Raw genomic sequence first — 17,983 nt, forward strand, 5'->3', positions numbered from 1 at the left:
GTTAGCAACCTTGGTGTTTGTTTGTTTGTTTGATGTATGGGAGGTGTTGTTGAGGTGCGTGTGCGTCCATGGTAGTAGTAGCATCTTGGCGCGGGCACGTTAGGAAGTAGTGCTATATCAAATATCAGTCAGTTCAGTCAGTCAGTCAGATGATCACCCAACTTACTCTTTCCAGGTTAGTGAAGCAGCAGTAGCATGCATGCAAGTGAGCACCGCATCCGCTGATGATGAGTGAGTGTATACACTTGTGAAGGATGAAGATAGTCATTGCAAACACAGCCTTTAAAGGCCTATGTGACACCACCCTCTTCCTTCTTTCCATCCATTAGTGGTGTGTGTGTGTGTGTGTATCCACTGTATGTTCCAGTCATGTGATCACTCACTCACACACAGTGAATCAATAATGGTGGGTAGTAGTGTGTGATTTGATATCTCTGTATCTATGTGTATACTTATATTATATGAGTGAGTGTGATGGACACACCAGTTGATAATTCATCCATCCATCAACTATCTGAAACACAGACTGTCAGTCAAGTATCAGTGATTGTAGATTGCACAATGATGATGATCTCCACTATCTTATATTTATAGCAATATCTGACGACTAATGAAGTGGTTGTTGTAATCTTGACATTGTGTCTCGCTCGCACATCAACTCATACTTATTTATTGATATTTATATCATTATCTCTTTGTGAAGTCCACTTAAGTGGACTATGTTGGAAGGAAAAAGGAATGTGAAGGGGCCTCCTTTTGTCGAGGCTTTTGTCAAGGCTTTTGTAGTTGTTTGATTGATGGAATGACATGTACAAGTACACAAACATAGAATGATTGATACACTACCATTCATAATATTACAATATATATTAGATTTGTTGACATCCAAATTAGATCTGGCATGTTTGATGATATCATGCAAGAAGTTACATAGTCATTTGGAACAAGGAAGAGTAACTTCAATGTCATTATGGTCATGTGATCAGATGATCAGACGACATTTAACATCACCAACTTCATCATCGAAATCGACATCAACATCCAAGAAGTTCAAACTTCGTACATTGATCATTGATCATTCATTCAATGAATTGATCAATGATCGGTCACTTCCTGAATCTTTGACATCGCTTACATTTGGAAAGTGTTTCAATCATAGTTTGAAACCTGGAATGATTCCATCGTCATTAATCACTTTGACAATGGGATTAAAGTTCAACAGCATTGTGGAGCCAGATGCTTTGCCCAACTCATTGAGATCATTAACATTTGGTTATTATTATAATCAACCAATACTTCCAAGGGCTTTGCCAACAGGTCTGTTGGAACTCACTTTTGGTTATATGTTTGATCAAAGTATCGATGGAGTCCTACCACTTTCAATCACTGTTCTATCACTTGGAAACGCTTTCAAGCGGCCGATTGTACCAGGGACACTACCTCACTCACTCACCGTGTTGCACTTAATGAGTACAATGTACAATCATCCTATTATCAAAGATACATTGCCATCTACATTAACAACATTTAGGATTGGATCAAGATACAATCATTCATTTGGAGGTTTTGGAGGTGATGGAGGCACGCTCCCAGCCTCACTTACATCACTCACAGTTGGAAGGAACTTTAGACATGTAATGACACTGCCCAATGGACTCATCACGCTTCATTGGGAACCAAATATAACCATTACCAAAGTGGTAACTCTCCCCATATCAATCAGGTCATTATCATTTGGTAAAGATTATAATTGTGATTGGATTGCCAATTCATTGCCGGATACAATAACATCATTATCATTTGGAAAGGACTTCAATCAAACGATTAGTCCTGGAATGTTACCAACATGTCTGACATCACTGACATTTGGGGACAACTTCTATCAGCCTATCATGCCGGGTGCACTTCCTCAATCACTGATCACTTTGGTCATGGGATCTAACTTTGATCATAACATCACTGGTGATGGAATATTCCCCTACTCACTCAGATCACTCACTTTTGGTACAATGTTCAACCGACCCTTCACACCAGGTTTGCTTCCACCACTGCTGGAAACACTCCAACTTGGTAGAAACTACACTCTTCCACTCCATCCACATTGTTTCCCAGACTCTCTGACAGACCTCACATTTCCAAGCACAGCATATCGCGAGAACATTCCACAAAGTGTACTTCCAACATCACTTACAAGATTGGAAATTAATTCATTCAAAATAAGATTGATCACATTTCCAGACCCTCAATATTCCAAACTCAGTACATTGGTATTAAATAGAAGAACAAAATTACAATCAACTATACCATCATCAGTTGGTACATTGATCATCAATGATTGTTTGGCGGAAGATGGTGTAAGACAATGGAAGGAATCAACATATTCTTTAGTACATCATATTGGATCATTATATGGTACAATTTATTATGATCCAAAGCAATATGGAAGTACAGTTCAATCTACTTTACAAAGGATATTACTTCAAGACTATCCAAATATTGGTATATATTATTTATCTGTAACAACATATTCAAAGGATAATCTACCATCACATCAATATCAATTACAAATTCGTAAAATAGATAATAACAATGCCATATGTCTAATATCACAAGATACATCAACTGACCAACTAATAAGCATCCTACCATTACATCAACATCCAATCATTCCATCAAACAATCAATCAAATTTCCAATAAAGTGTGTGAATGGGCATCGTTTGCAACTTTTTGAACTTTTGGGAACTGAGACCAGTCCCACCAACTTCACTCTTTTCAAGTTATAAGATAGAGATAGAGAGATAGAGATAGATAGAGAGAGAGAGATGTATAATGTATAAGAGGTTTGAACAGTTCGAGACATTGTTATTTAATAGGACATTGGATATATTGCCTAGAGTATTGGTTGATAATGTACAGAGATTAGATGCAAAGTTACAAGTGTTGGCTGATATATGGGATGAATATCAATGGCAATACTACTCCCTAAGAGAAATGTTGGATCCACTATTGATATCAGGTCTATACTCTTTTCAACAGTATGCTACACGTAAGCGTGTAAACAATACATTCGAGAGAGGTCATATTCCAACTGCGGCATCAACATCATCGTCATCAACATCATCATCAGCCAACTCCGAAGTTGGCAATGTAATACAATCAATAATACAAAGAGTACAATCAAATGGAGGTGGAAGAGAGGGCAAGGCATTCATTGTATGTGGAATCGCATCGGTCGACGTCAAGCTGTCACTCAACAACATCAACATCAACATTGGCAATTGCAATGGCAATGGCAATTGCAATGGCAATGGCAATGACATGGAATCATCCAAGAATGGAGGAGGCGTCGTGTATATATCATGTCCAGATGATAAGGACTTTGTACGAGAGTTATCCAATGTATTTCAACTTGAACGACATGACAAGTATTCACAAATTCTACTCAAGTATATGAGTGGTGAAGGTGATGATGAAGAAGACGAGGCCCACGAGGATAAGGATGGAGATGAGGAGGCGGATTCAATCGATGACGATCAATCAAAGTACTATAAAGAGATAATGTCAATGGTTAGTGAGGCCGCTCAGAGGTACACTGCTGGACATGGACATCCTCCAATACTCATCATTGACAATGTTAATCACTTGGCTCATCACTCCCCATCAATATTCCGAGACCTCCAAGACTATGCCAAGATTCACGCCGACCTCAATGACCTAATAGTCGTATTCACAACCAACGATGCGACCCATCAATCATTGTTCTCACTTCCATTCACTCATCGATGCTCAATCGAATTGATGACCATTCATTGATTGATTGCGTGATCAGGAACAAGTTCAGCGTCGAGTGGACTGGAAACAAGTCCATCTCATGCACTTGGAATGAGTAAGAGTCAATAAAGGAGGTTTGGTTTGTAAAAAGATATGTATGTATATTTGGGAGTTGATTGATGACGCTTGTGGATAAGGGGAGGAGACAGCAGGCGACGCGAGACAATGGGTTGAGTTCACTTAACGAGTGACATTGTATCCCTTGATGGTCTTCAACAGGAGAGCAGCCTCCTTGTTGTTGGTAAAGTGGTCACGGACTGGCTGCAGAATCTTGTTGATGGCCAGGGCGACGGCTGGCTTCAGATCGCTTGGGTGCAGCGCGTTGGAAGCAAAGTCAGCCTCACACTCGGCGTACGAGGTGTAGGTCTTGTTGCCTCCCTTGTCGTCTGGACGCAAAACGGTGAACGTTTCAAACTTCTGGAAGATGATGTGCTTCAAGTAGTCCATGATTGGGTTCTTCTCAATGACGCCTGGTGGACAGAATCCCTTCTTGATCTTGGTGGAGACCTCCTGCTCGGTGTCCTCCATGAAGATGGCTGAGTCTGGGTCGGACTTGGACATCTTCTCCTGGCCCTCCTTCAGACCCATCAGCATGTGATGCGACACGATCACTGGCTTGTGCTTGATCTTTGACTTGTCGCAGTACTCGAGTGCCAACATGTTGACCTTGCGCTGATCCATTCCCAGCTGGCAGATATCGGCCTTGAGGAAGAAGATATCGGCGCACTGCATGCATGGGTATAACACCTGGGCCACGGACAGATCGTCCTCGTCGTTACGACCCATAATCTGAGCGCAACGCTTGATACGTGGAATGTTGAACTTTCTCGAGATGTCCATCACCTTGAGCCAGTAGTCATTGGCATTCTTGTTGATCTCATCAGATGACCACAAGAACTCAACGTTCTCCATGTCCATACCTGTTGCCTTCCAGATCTTTGTTATGTTTGATTGATTGATATGAATGATTGAGTAAGTCGTCCATTCATTCATTCATTCATTCGATCATTCGATCAATCAAACTTACCTCAATCATGTATTGTCCGACCTTTCTGATCTTGTTGAGGTCACCTCCCATCTTGTTGTTCAACATGGCGAACCAGTCGGCAACCCAGAAGATGAATGTGCATCCAGCTTGGGTCATTCTGTTGACATTGATCGACTTGAGGATACCCTGGGCAATGTGCATTCTGCCCGATGGTTCAAAACCATCGTAGCATCTAAGCTTTGGCTTGGCGGTGAGCAGACCAGCGAGGTTCTCCTCACTAACAATCTCTTCGCCGACCAACTTGATCAAATTCAATCTCTCCTGAACAGTCAGTCCACCACTATATAGATAGTTGTTATAATCATAAGTGTCAGTCGACTTGTTGTTGTCAATCTACCTGTAGATGATTCATCTTACCCAATGGGCTTCTCTGGATGTGCAACTGGAGCAGTAGATGTTGTTGTAGTGGCAGTCTCATTCAGTGACATGCCCTCAACTTGTTTCTCAACGTTTGTTTCTGACATTATTGCTTGTTTGTTGTATGTATGTATATATATATATGTATAAAAATAATAAAGTGAAGTGTTGCGAATTGAAGTGAAGACGAATGAATGTTTAAACTAAATACTTAAGTTGAAGATGCAACAAAACCAGTGTTGAGAAGGTATTTTGAAAAAAATTAGATTCAAGATGGAGATGATTGAATAAACAATAAGGTCCAATCAATCTTCATTCCTTAACAACAATGTTGTTAATATTTGTTGACATTGTTGTTGGGAAATACCATTGGAATATATCCAACCAACAACTAATAATAATTCATTATTTAATTATTCCCATGTTGTTAATAATTATTAATTATTTTAATACTAAATATTGAAAGTTATCAATCTTGTAATATTTATTATGTTCATAGTATACAGATACTACTTGTGCCTTTTTGATTGATTTAGGAAGGAATAACTGTTGACTCAATGATCGTGGAAATGACCCTGAATTCAATTCAGACCCCTCATTTACCCATTTTTGCAACTATTGCAAAGAGGTGCGCAAAAGTGGTATCATCCGATGAATGAATGAATGAATGTTGTTTGCCAGCTCAATCTTGTTGTACGTTCGAACTTATAACTTTTATTTATTATTATATTTTCTAAGTAGTAGATAGAATATGATATCTGGTGTAACCAATTGGTTGACTTGTGGAACAAACGTCGTCGATCGTTGGTTGTTTGGTGAGGACGACGGACATAGTGACAGCAGTGAGAGTGGAGAGTCACAACCTGGTTCAGACAAATCCGACGACACTCTCTCTTCAAGTTCAGACGATAGCGACAATAACAACAACAAAAACAAAGTGACAACAACAAGCAAGAATAGTAACAACAACAACAATAAGTCAGCAATGAGCGCGAGTAAACAAGCTACAGATACAAGTTATACACCTGGACAGTTGTATAGTTGGGGCTACAACTTCTTTGGACAATGTGGATATAATCAGGACGAGTTGGAGAAGATTAATGTGATTAGACTGCCGCGCCAGGTCACTTCAATCAAGGTGTCAAAGATTGCCTGCGGCGACAGCCACGCGCTTGCCATCCTGCCCGATGTGGCCACGGTGGTGTCGTGGGGCTGCAACAGATGGGGTCAACTCGGACATGGCGACCAGGTCAATCGACTCAAGCCTGCGCCAATCAGCGGCATCTCACCAAGCTCGGTTCCCGAGCAGGTCGCCGCTGGTATGCAGCACTCGCTCGTGCTCTCCAAGTACGGCGAGCTCTACACGTTTGGCTGCGGCACATACGGTCGCCTGGGCCACGGCAACGAGCTGCCGGCCTTCTCACCAAAGCCTGTAGGCAGTCTCGTTGGCAAACACATCGTCAACATGGCAGCGGGACTCATGCACTCGGCCGCCATAGACAACCGCGGTCAACTATACACTTGGGGCTGGAACAGATACGGTCAGTTGGGCATTGGAAGCGTGAAGAAGCACACACTGCCCGTCAAGAACAAGGAGCTGGAGCGCGTGCCATTGGTCAAGGTTGTGTGTGGCAAGAACCACACGCTAGTCCTGACGACCGAAGGCAGCATGTACTCGTTTGGCTTCAACATCTGTGGACAACTCGGCCTCAACACATTCAGCGACAGCATCCAGCCCAAGAAGATTGAAATGCCTGGAGAGATCGTCGACATTGCCTCTGGCTACTATCATTCAATGTGTTTAACGAGTTAGTATTCATTCAAGAGTAGAACATTGGAATCATTCCAAGCACCTCGACACTAACATCTCTTTATCGCATTCACATGCAACACAGGGAGAGGAGCAGTATACACTTGGGGATTCGTTAGCGATGGAGCATTGGGACTTGGCGCGGTGGTCGGACATCAGAGCAAACCAACATTGATACCATACTCACATATTAGACATCAGTTCAGCGACTCGGCTGACTCATACAACGACATATATGATCAGGAAGGCGAGACACTGAAACCCGACAAGTATGCCAGTGGAGACATTGCTGTGCGTATCGCAGCCGGTGGCTGGCACAGTGGCATCATAACAAACAGTGGCAAACTGTACACCTTTGGCTTTGGAGACAGCCATCGACTGGGCACGGGCTCCGACGTCGACCAGGACATACCGAGTCTTGTGATGCCAGACCAGTGGGGCGTGGAGCGCGAGGAGGAGCTGGCCTCGCACATGGACCGTTTGGAGCTCAGGAAGATCAGGTCAAGCAAGGGCAGTCCAATGTTAACTGGAACCATCAACAATAGACTCAACAGTAGTGGAGGCGCGAGCAGCAGTAGTAGTAGTAGTATGACGAGCAGTAGCAACAACAACATCAGCAGCAGCAGTAGTACATTGAATGATACTACGCAGGTTGTCGAGAGTGTCTCCTCAGCATCGATCAAACAAATCACTCAGACGAGAGTGGTCAATGTTCAGATGGGCGCTGCATTCACCTTGGCCACAGTGAGGACGACAACAAAGAGTATCAACAGCTTGAGCAGTAGCAGTAATAGTATCAGTAGTTAGTTAGTTATTAGTTAGTTAACATATCTGGATATATCCAGAAATAGAGTTATTGTTGCCAACATCGATGCATATACGTGTACAATGAGAGAGAATGAAGCGAAGCTCAATGTGTTGTTGCACTCCACTCTYCCAATGTATTTCTAGCAACAGACCAGACAGACCAGGCCGCATGACCGAGAATGCAAGTTCATTGAACCCATCAATCATTCAATCAAGCATCATGATGGTAGCAGAACAGGATCCCACCATCATTGGGTGGTCTGGACAAGAACAAACAAACATAACACGATGTTACCTCTGCGCGAGCCAGCCCGCCGCAACTTGTCGGCGCAAAGTTAAGATAATGAACTGTCGACTGACGGACTGTATGTTGGAACGCCTCTTTCTTCTTTCTTCCCGCTCTCTCATTCTCACTATCCACTCTCAGCTGAGAGACCTAAGACCGGTTCTTATTCTCACTCTCTCTCTTGATTGACCATTATTTGAATGGCATTTAGGCGGCACATGTGTTTATTAATGCCCTCTCCTCTCTTGCTTGATGCCACCCCTGTCAGTGTGAGTGATTGTGGTGATTGATCAAGCGCCACACCCCAATGTGTGATCACATTCGTTCGACCACCACACACAAACCACACACACATATAATTGTACATCTATGTGTTAAGATGAATAATGTGTTTGTTGTTGACAATCAAGCATGTGCTTCGTGGCGCCTAACCTGGCGACTGGCACACTGTTGAGCCAAACTCAATCACTCATCTCACACCAACACACACACTCAAGTCAACAACTAATCCCATCAATCAATCAATCAATCAATCAAACAATCATTAAACAACGGTGAAGGTGGAAGGGAGAGGGTATTAATAACCTGGAATCAAGATGTGTGTTGTGTGTTTGATTAACAAACACACTCATATATAATCATATATATATAATCAATCATTCAATAAGTGCCATCAATCAAGGGTGGTGATCAATCAATCACATCCATCCATCCAACGCATCGCTTCACTTCTAGCTCCCTCCAAAGTATACATTATCCACATATTCATTCATTATTACACAATTTTTTAATTAAGAGTGGACATCAACATCATAGAGATAGAGGTTGACTAACTCTTTGGCAGGACATCAAACCCATCAATCAATCAACTTTGGTCAATCAATCAAACACACACGCACGCACTCCGACACCCATCCATCATCCACCCATACAGCCATTCCAGCCATCTAACAACGACAATCCAATCAGCCATCACCTGACCATCATCCACCATTACTCACTCACTCAATCACGCATCAATCAATCAATCAATCAATCCAACATCAACCCCATACGTAATTAGTAGTTCCACTCCTCACCATCATCAGTTGGAGTTAAGATTCACAGCAACAACAACACAACAACACAACAGAAAAAGGAAGAAGAGGAGGTTATTATAATCTTGATTGATCCGATATAGCAGAGAGAACTTTAAAATACAATTACAATACATATCTGTGCCGAATGTATGTAATCGATCCAAAATGTCACATCACATAACATCACATCACTTCCAATCACATGATCAAGTATCAATATCAAACATCAACATAATAATAATTACTGCCACATAATACCCATACCGTTCACGGTGTTTGGCCAGACCGAGGGGGGTCGGCGAGTAGGTGTGCACAAACATGTGGCAGGAGGTTGGCAACACATGGATGGCATTCATTCATTCATTCAGGCAGGCAGTGACAGTGACAAGTGATTGTAGATGGACATGTCATATGTCAACTTGTTGTTGTTGCCACACGTCTTTCTTCCCATCAATCAATCATACACCAATCACACACTCTCTCACTTTCAATCACATTCCATTCACCCATCAATCATTATACCTTATAATGCCAGATGTCTGGAAGTTTGTTTAAACATACTGTCCCGTTATCCTCATCCACTCCACTCCACTTGCTACGTTTCCAAATAGAGCAACTCTCTCTCTAATCAATCAACCAACCACCCAGTTTCCGACATCTCACTTCCATTCATCCTTTACCGGTCTTCACCTACCAAAGTTAACTCTTCACCAACTCCAGCTATCTATCTTTAATAATTTTTGTTTCCAGGATCAGCAATTATTGCTATTTAATTAATTAATTTAAATTTAATTTATTAATTTTAGATATAGGATGGAGCGCGACGATATTAGCAGCACAAACAGTACTGATGACAACTCTTCGGACACTTGGAGTTTGATAGAGGAGGAAGATGGAGGAACACCATTGTCTCCAGAGGAGATGATGATGAAGCGAGAGAGGATGAGACAACAGACTGTAAACGAGATTGTCAAGACAGAGACAAGTTATGTTAGGGATCTAAAGCTGATAGCTAAATTGTTTATCGATCCAATCAGAAGCAAGATCTCACAACAAGAATACAACGATGTATTCGGATGTACAGAGCGTATATTAGATCAACATAGAGATATACTAGTTGAGTTTGAAAGCATTCCAACTCGTAGCCCTACCCAACAGAACATTGGAGAGGTGTTGTATAAATCAGTAAGTCTCATTATCCATCACTTTCCAGGTTTCCAGGATGTCTGGAAATATTTGAAATCTGATCACGTGATCTTACTATCTGATCAAGTGATTTTATTATTTGATCAGCTGACTTACCGGTTTCCATACAAATTTTAGTTCAATCACAAGGACTTTACCAGCCTTTATGTATCATTCTGCAAGCACCAGGACACTTGCCAGCTGGCATTCGATCGACTTAGAGCCAACTCAAAGGTGTTTGCCACATGTATAGACAATGCCAAGCAGAACTATCTGTGTCGTGGCCTGACGTTCCCGATGCTGATCATCAAGCCCGTGCAGAGGATCACCAAGTACCCTCTGTTGCTGAGGTCGCTGATGGAGAATACTCCGCAGGACTTTAGCGATTTCAAGGCACTGCAGCAGGCATACAACAAGATCAACTTTGTGTTGGAGGAGGTCAATCATCAGAAACGTCTGTTGGACGAGTCCATCTTCAATGCGATTAAGCTCAAGGAGATCGAAAACAACCTGAGCTATGACGACAACAGACCAAACGAGTGTACCACCCGTCGATTCATCAAAGAATCCCTGATATCCAAGGGTCATGAGAAGGAATCCCTTCGTTGTATATTATGTAGTGGTATGTATTTGATTGATTGGTGATGGGAATCATTCCATCCATATACTTACACTCAATCAATCAATCATTTAGACATATTGATAATTGCCAAGAATAAGAAGAAGATGGCCACAGTGAAGAGAGTGATTGTACTTAATAGAGTATTGGTGAGGAATAAGGTGGAGACTATTTATGGATCAACACGTGGATTCGAGATGCTCCTGCCAGAGAAGGACGACAAGATCAAACGATTCTACTTTGCTCACGAGTCGGAGAAGAATGAGTTCTTCCAAATGATCTACCAACACTCCAATATGAACCTCCTCGACAAGTCTTGGCTGGTCAAGTACAAGACATTCTTGGACAAGTGCTCGTCTTATGGTGACCCGGCGGCAGTGGCTGCAGCAGAGGCAGCCAGTCTGCGCGACTTTGGATGCAGCTCACTCAAGGGCTTCAAGAGTCTGAATAACTTTGCCAACTCCGGTTACACCCTGGAACAGATGCAGCCCAGGCGACAACAGCAGCCGGTGCCCATGCTACAGGACATCTTTCGCAAGTCGACCAGCGACGTCAACTCGCTCGTTAGTCCGACTTCGCAGGATGTTGGTGATCACTTCTTGTCGCCACCTTGCTCATCATCGTCCTCCTCCACTCCACATGCCTACACACCAACTTTCTCGTCAATCTCACCAGCAATCAACAGTCACTCATACAACAGCAACAGCATATCCCCGTCGAGCTCGTCCACGTCAGTGTCTCGGGCGGCCAACTCAAACACCCCCAGCACCAACTTCACCAGGGCTTCTTCATTCCCCTCTTTGTCGCAAAGCAATGAGGAGATGAGACATAGTCCTAAGAAGATGCCACAGACCATATCCTCGATCACCTACACGTCGATGGAGGAGAAGGAGTACGAACTGCAACAGGCAGCTGCGCAACATCAACAACACCCAATCATACCACCGCGCCCGTCAACACTGGGCGTGGACAGTCGGTCGTCGACGCCGTCCTCAACAGGACGCTACTCACCCCTGACAGGCAGCTTTGAGAACCTCGAGCAAGAGGTCAATTCAAGCAAGTCGCCCAACAGGATGGCGCCACCCATCCCCGCACGCACTGGTGCGGCGTTGCCACCACCCCCTCCACTGCCGCCCGCTTTGAACCTGCCGATCTCTGCGATGGTCATCTCTCTGCCACCGCCCCCGCCCCCACTCCTTTCGCCACCGACCGGCATGGACTTGACGTCGCCGCCCAAGTTCGAGACTGGTCGACCAAGGATGCAGGGAGGTTCATTCAATGTTCCGACGCCAGTGAGCGGAGTGGCCCTGAAGCGACCACATAGCTACTCGAGTCCAATCCCACCCACAACTACCACCAACAACATCAACAATGTACATACATCAGCGTTTAACAAGATGATGACGAGTAGGCCACCTATACCAATGGTACCTCCTCCATCTTCATCTTCATCATCATCATCACCTAGCAGTGGTGGTAAACCATTGTTAGGAGGTGGAAGGATGCCACCACCCCCACCATCAATCAATACCAAGACTCGATCACTGACACCAGTGTCTGCCAAGGCACCAGTTCATACCTAGGTCGACTGAATATTGAATAAATATATATCTATATATATATATATATATTATCTATATAAATATCTATTTTAGAAAGAGTCTGGAACAACTTTGTTTGATCTTCGCCCAATTCAAACATTTTTGATCATTCAATCATACTTTGATCGACTAGATAAGATATAAATATAACACGTATTATGTCCTTTCCAGAACTTGAATCATTGTTGACTAACTATATCAATGGTACCTACTTTCATGACGACAAGAAGTTGAGTGATGCTTTCAAGTCAATCAACAAACAAATACGTAGTTCATCTGTAGAGGCCAACATAATCTTGAAGAAACTGTTGCCATTAGTGTCAAGCGTATGTATGATCGATCGATCATTGTTTGGACATCATCACTTACCATGGTCTGACTTATTTAGGTACTCAATGTGAGAGGAGCCAACTTTGATCCATTGTGCAATCACTTTAGTAGCCTGTTCAGTGATTTGATCAAACGTGGCGTCATTAAGAATATGGACCAGACTTTGAAAAGTGAACCAAGCAAGTCAGTCTTTGAAGATGCCAAATCATATCTTTCCCATGCAATACTATCTCCTAATTGGACATACTTTGTACTGGTTGATCAAGGCTTTCTTAAACAGTTGATGGGCAGCATCAGCAGTAGCAAAACAGCTGGCACAGACAATCAAGTTGGAATGTTGGCAGTAATCTATGCCAATCTGATCAGACTATATTCTGACTGTCCAAACTGCTACCTAAACGTTGTAACTGCATTTGGTGACACAACTATCGAACTCTATATCAAGTACTGGACACTCATAACATTGCCAGATGACCTAATCCCAACATTTGTTCACGACATCACCCTTCCTCAGACATCATCAATCAAGTGAGTCTGGTCTGTATTGAACATCAGTTAATCAATCATCCTAACTTTGATATCTACCTTCATCTAGTGTACTTGCGGAGTTCAACAACCTCCCAGATTGGATCATCAAGTCGACACCAAACACGGCTCTGGCACGCAAGTTGTTCAGCAACAGAAACACATGGGATGTTGTGCCAGTGGCTGCCACAACCAAGTCCAAACAATCTCCCTCATCTAAAGAAGTTGCAGCACTCCTACAATCACGTAGACTCATACGCTCCATTGAATCATGTCTCACTACATGCTTCGAAAGACAAGGCGTACATACCAGGAATAGAGTGATCAAGTGGATGGGTCCTGCATTCCAAAGGGTATGCCATTATTAATCACTCATTCAATCAATCAATCAAACAATCACTGACTCAATACATAGTACTTTGAACTTAATGCTGATAGTATGGTTGATAATGGACCTACCTTGGTGTTACTTGATGGCATCACACACTGCTTCAAATCATACCCACCTCAAGAGGATGTGAAGGAGATACTTCGGCCACTGGTCGACAAACTGGACAATGATCAACTGAACGATTACCTCTACATTGACACTGGCAAACCAAAAGATACGCTACCTATAATCAATGGACTGATTGGAATGTATGACTTGACCAAACTACCGAGATTCTTTGATTCAGCCATGAATATGTTGGTCACACAACATGACTCGGACTCGATTGATCAGTTGACTGAGCGTATCGTCCACGACTACCCATCATTGACCAAGGAGTTTGTCGATTCAAGCATTGATATGATCAGCAGGGTGGCGCTCAACAATCACTTCTACATCGTGTGCCATAAATTGGAAATCCTGGACCAGTCAATGATCAAAAAGATATTACTTGGTCTCAAGATACGTCAACACTCTGTGCTCAAATTCATACACGCGGTCAACACTCCCAACGCATGGATCATGTATGTCGACTTGGTTGGCAAGGACCTGCGTCAACATAGCCAGAAGAAACAATATCCACATCAAAGATACGCACAGTACATTGATGACCTTATATTCACCAAGAAGGTGTTGGCAGTGCTGGATAAGGAGCAGTCACATCCAGCCGCAGTATATCGACTACTCATGCATGTGTACAGTGTCCAGGATAGCCTCACACCCGACCAACATGTCGAGCTTGCATATCACTCCACCAAGCAACAGTTATTGGCAACTCTGTCGCCAGACCACCTCGACACAACTCACTACAGACAACAATTCAAACAATTCAAGAGTCAATCTAACGATCATACTATAATCGCACCTGGTCACACTCATGATCAACACATTGATATCTCAATATTACCGACGTTGGTCATAAGGAGAATCATTGAGATTGTGTTGTTGGACAATGTGAGCAACATGGTGGTGATGGGCAGGCTGTTCACGAGATGGATTGTGTCCTTGGCAACAGTGTCCAAACATTTCCACAAGGAGGTGACGTTGGTGGTTTCCAACAGCATAATGACCAACCTGGATATACGATCCAAACTCAAATATATTGGTCATCAATCATGTCTGTTCCAAACACCTCCACTACATCTCGGTGCCAAGGACATCAAACATATACCGACCAAGCATCTGGAACAGTGCATGGAGCGACTACAATCACTCATAGTGCCATTCAGTAACCATGTCTATGAGCACGATATGGGCGAAGACCTATACATCCTCATTCATGTCCATGCGCCAAATGTCCAACACATCAAGTTTGTCGAACAACCTAACTTTGACCAATTTCACCTGGATCTCATTGGACCAACGACAAAGGAGTCGCGAAACAAGTACATTCGCATTGATTATCCAAACAAGTTTGTTGATGACATGGACTTATATCACACCAACTTCTTGCCAGTACTGATCGATCATTATATGGGGATGATCCAGAACTCGAGGTCATCACTCCAATCAATCACATTCGATATGGGTACAATGATCAACCCGTGTCAATTCATGCCACAGGACTTGATTGGGAAGGTATCATGTTACTTAACATTGAATAGTGAATACAACTTCCCGAACCAAGGTCAAGACTATCTGGCCCAGCATATCACAAAGGCCAAGTTCTCAACGGACATGACACTATATCATATCATTCCAAAGTTGATCAATATTAGAGAGCTGATCATTGTACCAGGCAACAAGGTCCAGGGTCACGCCAAATTCAAGGATCAGTTACAACAGCTCTTGCAGACATCCAAACAATTGAACACATTAATGATCATTCATCCGGACATGAGTGATATCATATCATTATTGCCAGGACATGGTGATGATGAGTCACATTCAGTCAAAAACATTCATACTCTTAGAATATGTTTCACTGATGTTGAATGGTTTATCAAGTCACATACCAATGGAACAATCGACAAGTATCTGGACATACTATCGGCACACTTATCATCATTCCCATCACTCATCAATCTATCAATATGGATTGATCCCAGTCATCATCCACATCATCCACATTCGCACAAACTTCCAAAGTCAAGTTCACCCACCAAGAGATATTATTTGACAACTTTGAAAAGCTGAAGATGAACGGTTGCGATGACCTGGGTCATGCACTCATTAATTAATCAATCAATCATCAAAGATAGAGATAGAGATAGAGGTAGAGATAGAGATAGATAATTAAATTTATATGTATATTATATGTATAATGGAGACACTTCCTCATACATTATTAAGATTGATACTTAGTTTCTTGGAGTCTAATGTGGATAAGCTATGCTTTGTGTTGGTAAACAAGAAGCTTTATAGAGAACGTGATCAATATCTCTACTTTGATCCAACATACTTAAGACCACAACTTATTGGAAACCATCATATCAAGTCATTCGTCAATACAATACGTCTATCTACATTGACCCGACACCTCAACCTCATCTACCCACCCGACCGACTCTACTATCATCGACCAGTCGATCAATCAAGTTATGACTATTTAACAGGCAATGGTAAGTCAATGACATGACATGACAATATATCTCAATCTAACACAGGTACCGAATGAACAAACAAACAGACTGTTACAGCATTGACAATATACCAGAATATATCATGGTGTCTTTGACATTCGCTGGCAAGACTATTGTAGAGTTTAGTGAGATGCTGACTTCTGTAAAGGGTGTGATTGTTGGACTAAATATAGACTCGCCACTCGATAAACCATTGACACCTGGATTGATACCAAAGACTGTAAAGACATTGGATATTGGAAGTAGATACATCCATCTACTCGAGCCAGGTGTTATCCCGGCGAGCGTCACCCAACTCAACCTTGATTATCGCCAAAAGTTGGAGCCAGGCTTCATCCCAGCGTCAGTCACCAATCTCAAGCTGCAGAGCTACAGTGAGGATCTTGACGTCGATGTCCTGCCCGCCTCCATCACCAAGCTGTTCCTCGGCAACAGCTATAACAAACCGTTGCCACCGGGTGTCCTGCCAGCCAACCTGGTCAAGCTGCATCTAGGCCTTTGCTACAGGGTGCCAATGGAGAACATCAGCCTGCCGAAATCATGTCGCAAGGTGCGCTTGGGCTACGCCAACAACCTCAAGCCCTTTGCCATCCCGCCTCATGTCACTCAACTGGCCGCCCACTTTCCACCGCTGGTTGAGGACATCATCCCACCCTCGGTCACCAAGCTCAGCATTGAAAGCAACTCATCGTTGGAGGCCGGCTCCATCCCCGTCAGTGTTGAATACCTACGCTTTGGCACTGCGTTCCACGAGGAAATTGCACCAGGCACAATCCCAAACTCAGTAACCAATATCAATCTTGGCGTCACCTTCAACAATGCAATCAATAACCTACCCGACTCGATACTCTATTTGCGGATGTCGAGCAACTTCAATCAGCCATTGTCGCCTGGCGACCTGCCCGCGAGGCTCGAGACCCTTATCTTTGGCAGTGAGTTTGATCAAGAACTTGTGGCTGGCGTTCTGCCATCCACGTTGCAGGTGCTGGAATTTGGCATCAAGTTCAATCAGGTCCTCACAGCAGGTGTAATTCCAAACGGCGTCAGGCAACTAGTGTTTGGCGCGCGATATAACCAACTTTTGGAGCCTGGATTCCTGCCCAACTCAATCACCTACTTGGCGCTGGGCGATGACTACAACCAACAACTCAATCCAGGTGTCGTGCCCGACTCTGTCACGCATCTCTCGCTGGGCCTAGCCTACGACCACGGCCAGCAACTGGTAGCCGGCAGCATCCCCGAGTCGGTGATCAACATCCGAGTCAAATGCTTCAGCTCCCACTATCTATTGTCATCGCCCAACCGAGTGATACATGTACAGTTGACCAGAGATAGCTTCACGCCAATGGAGATCAGAATGATCGATGACAACACATTACTGGCACTCAATCGCAAGCTTCAAGGTGGATTCGTTCCAATCACTCGTATCGAAATGATTCGCGACTACATCCTCTCTTACAAGACCAAGTGGTGAGATGACTAAAGTATGAT

General features: G+C 43.3%; 6 protein-coding genes across 6 annotated transcripts; 5 read left to right on the forward strand and 1 right to left on the reverse strand.

Annotated features, from left to right (window-relative positions):
* Positions 1 to 1,697: 1,697 nt before the first annotated feature.
* SAMD00019534_079340 (hypothetical protein) lies at positions 1,698 to 2,693 on the forward strand (the record flags this gene model as incomplete). Its single annotated transcript, XM_012896974.1, has 1 exon — positions 1,698 to 2,693. A coding segment is annotated over one exon (996 nt), but the record flags the coding sequence as incomplete, so codon positions are not given.
* Positions 2,694 to 2,993: 300 nt separating this feature from the next.
* On the forward strand, positions 2,994 to 3,815 carry SAMD00019534_079350 (hypothetical protein; the record flags this gene model as incomplete). Its single annotated transcript, XM_012896975.1, has 1 exon — positions 2,994 to 3,815. One exon carries the CDS (start codon positions 2,994 to 2,996, stop codon positions 3,813 to 3,815), a length of 822 nt encoding a protein of 273 aa, XP_012752429.1.
* Positions 3,816 to 4,013: 198 nt separating this feature from the next.
* Positions 4,014 to 5,345, reverse strand: SAMD00019534_079360 (hypothetical protein; the record flags this gene model as incomplete). Its single annotated transcript, XM_012896976.1, has 3 exons — positions 4,014 to 4,769; positions 4,861 to 5,161; positions 5,239 to 5,345. The coding sequence occupies 3 exons, from the start codon at positions 5,343 to 5,345 to the stop codon at positions 4,014 to 4,016; spliced, it is 1,164 nt and encodes a 387-aa protein (XP_012752430.1).
* Positions 5,346 to 5,989: 644 nt separating this feature from the next.
* Positions 5,990 to 7,855, forward strand: SAMD00019534_079370 (hypothetical protein; the record flags this gene model as incomplete). The annotated part of the gene is made up of 2 exons (XM_012896977.1): positions 5,990 to 7,046; positions 7,134 to 7,855. 2 exons carry the CDS (start codon positions 5,990 to 5,992, stop codon positions 7,853 to 7,855), a joined length of 1,779 nt encoding a protein of 592 aa, XP_012752431.1.
* A 2,178-nt stretch (positions 7,856 to 10,033) lies between these two features.
* Positions 10,034 to 12,607, forward strand: SAMD00019534_079380 (hypothetical protein; the record flags this gene model as incomplete). Its single annotated transcript, XM_012896978.1, has 3 exons — positions 10,034 to 10,405; positions 10,544 to 11,027; positions 11,100 to 12,607. The coding sequence occupies 3 exons, from the start codon at positions 10,034 to 10,036 to the stop codon at positions 12,605 to 12,607; spliced, it is 2,364 nt and encodes a 787-aa protein (XP_012752432.1).
* A 176-nt stretch (positions 12,608 to 12,783) lies between these two features.
* Positions 12,784 to 17,966, forward strand: SAMD00019534_079390 (hypothetical protein; the record flags this gene model as incomplete). Its single annotated transcript, XM_012896979.1, has 6 exons — positions 12,784 to 12,951; positions 13,014 to 13,483; positions 13,551 to 13,833; positions 13,896 to 15,883; positions 16,317 to 16,471; positions 16,540 to 17,966. 6 exons carry the CDS (start codon positions 12,784 to 12,786, stop codon positions 17,964 to 17,966), a joined length of 4,491 nt encoding a protein of 1,496 aa, XP_012752433.1.
* Between the last annotated feature and the right edge of the window lie 17 nt (positions 17,967 to 17,983).

Source organism: Acytostelium subglobosum (assembly GCF_000787575.1).
Source record: "Acytostelium subglobosum LB1 DNA, scaffold: scaffold16, whole genome shotgun sequence".
Lineage (NCBI taxonomy): Eukaryota > Evosea > Eumycetozoa > Acytosteliales > Acytosteliaceae > Acytostelium > Acytostelium subglobosum.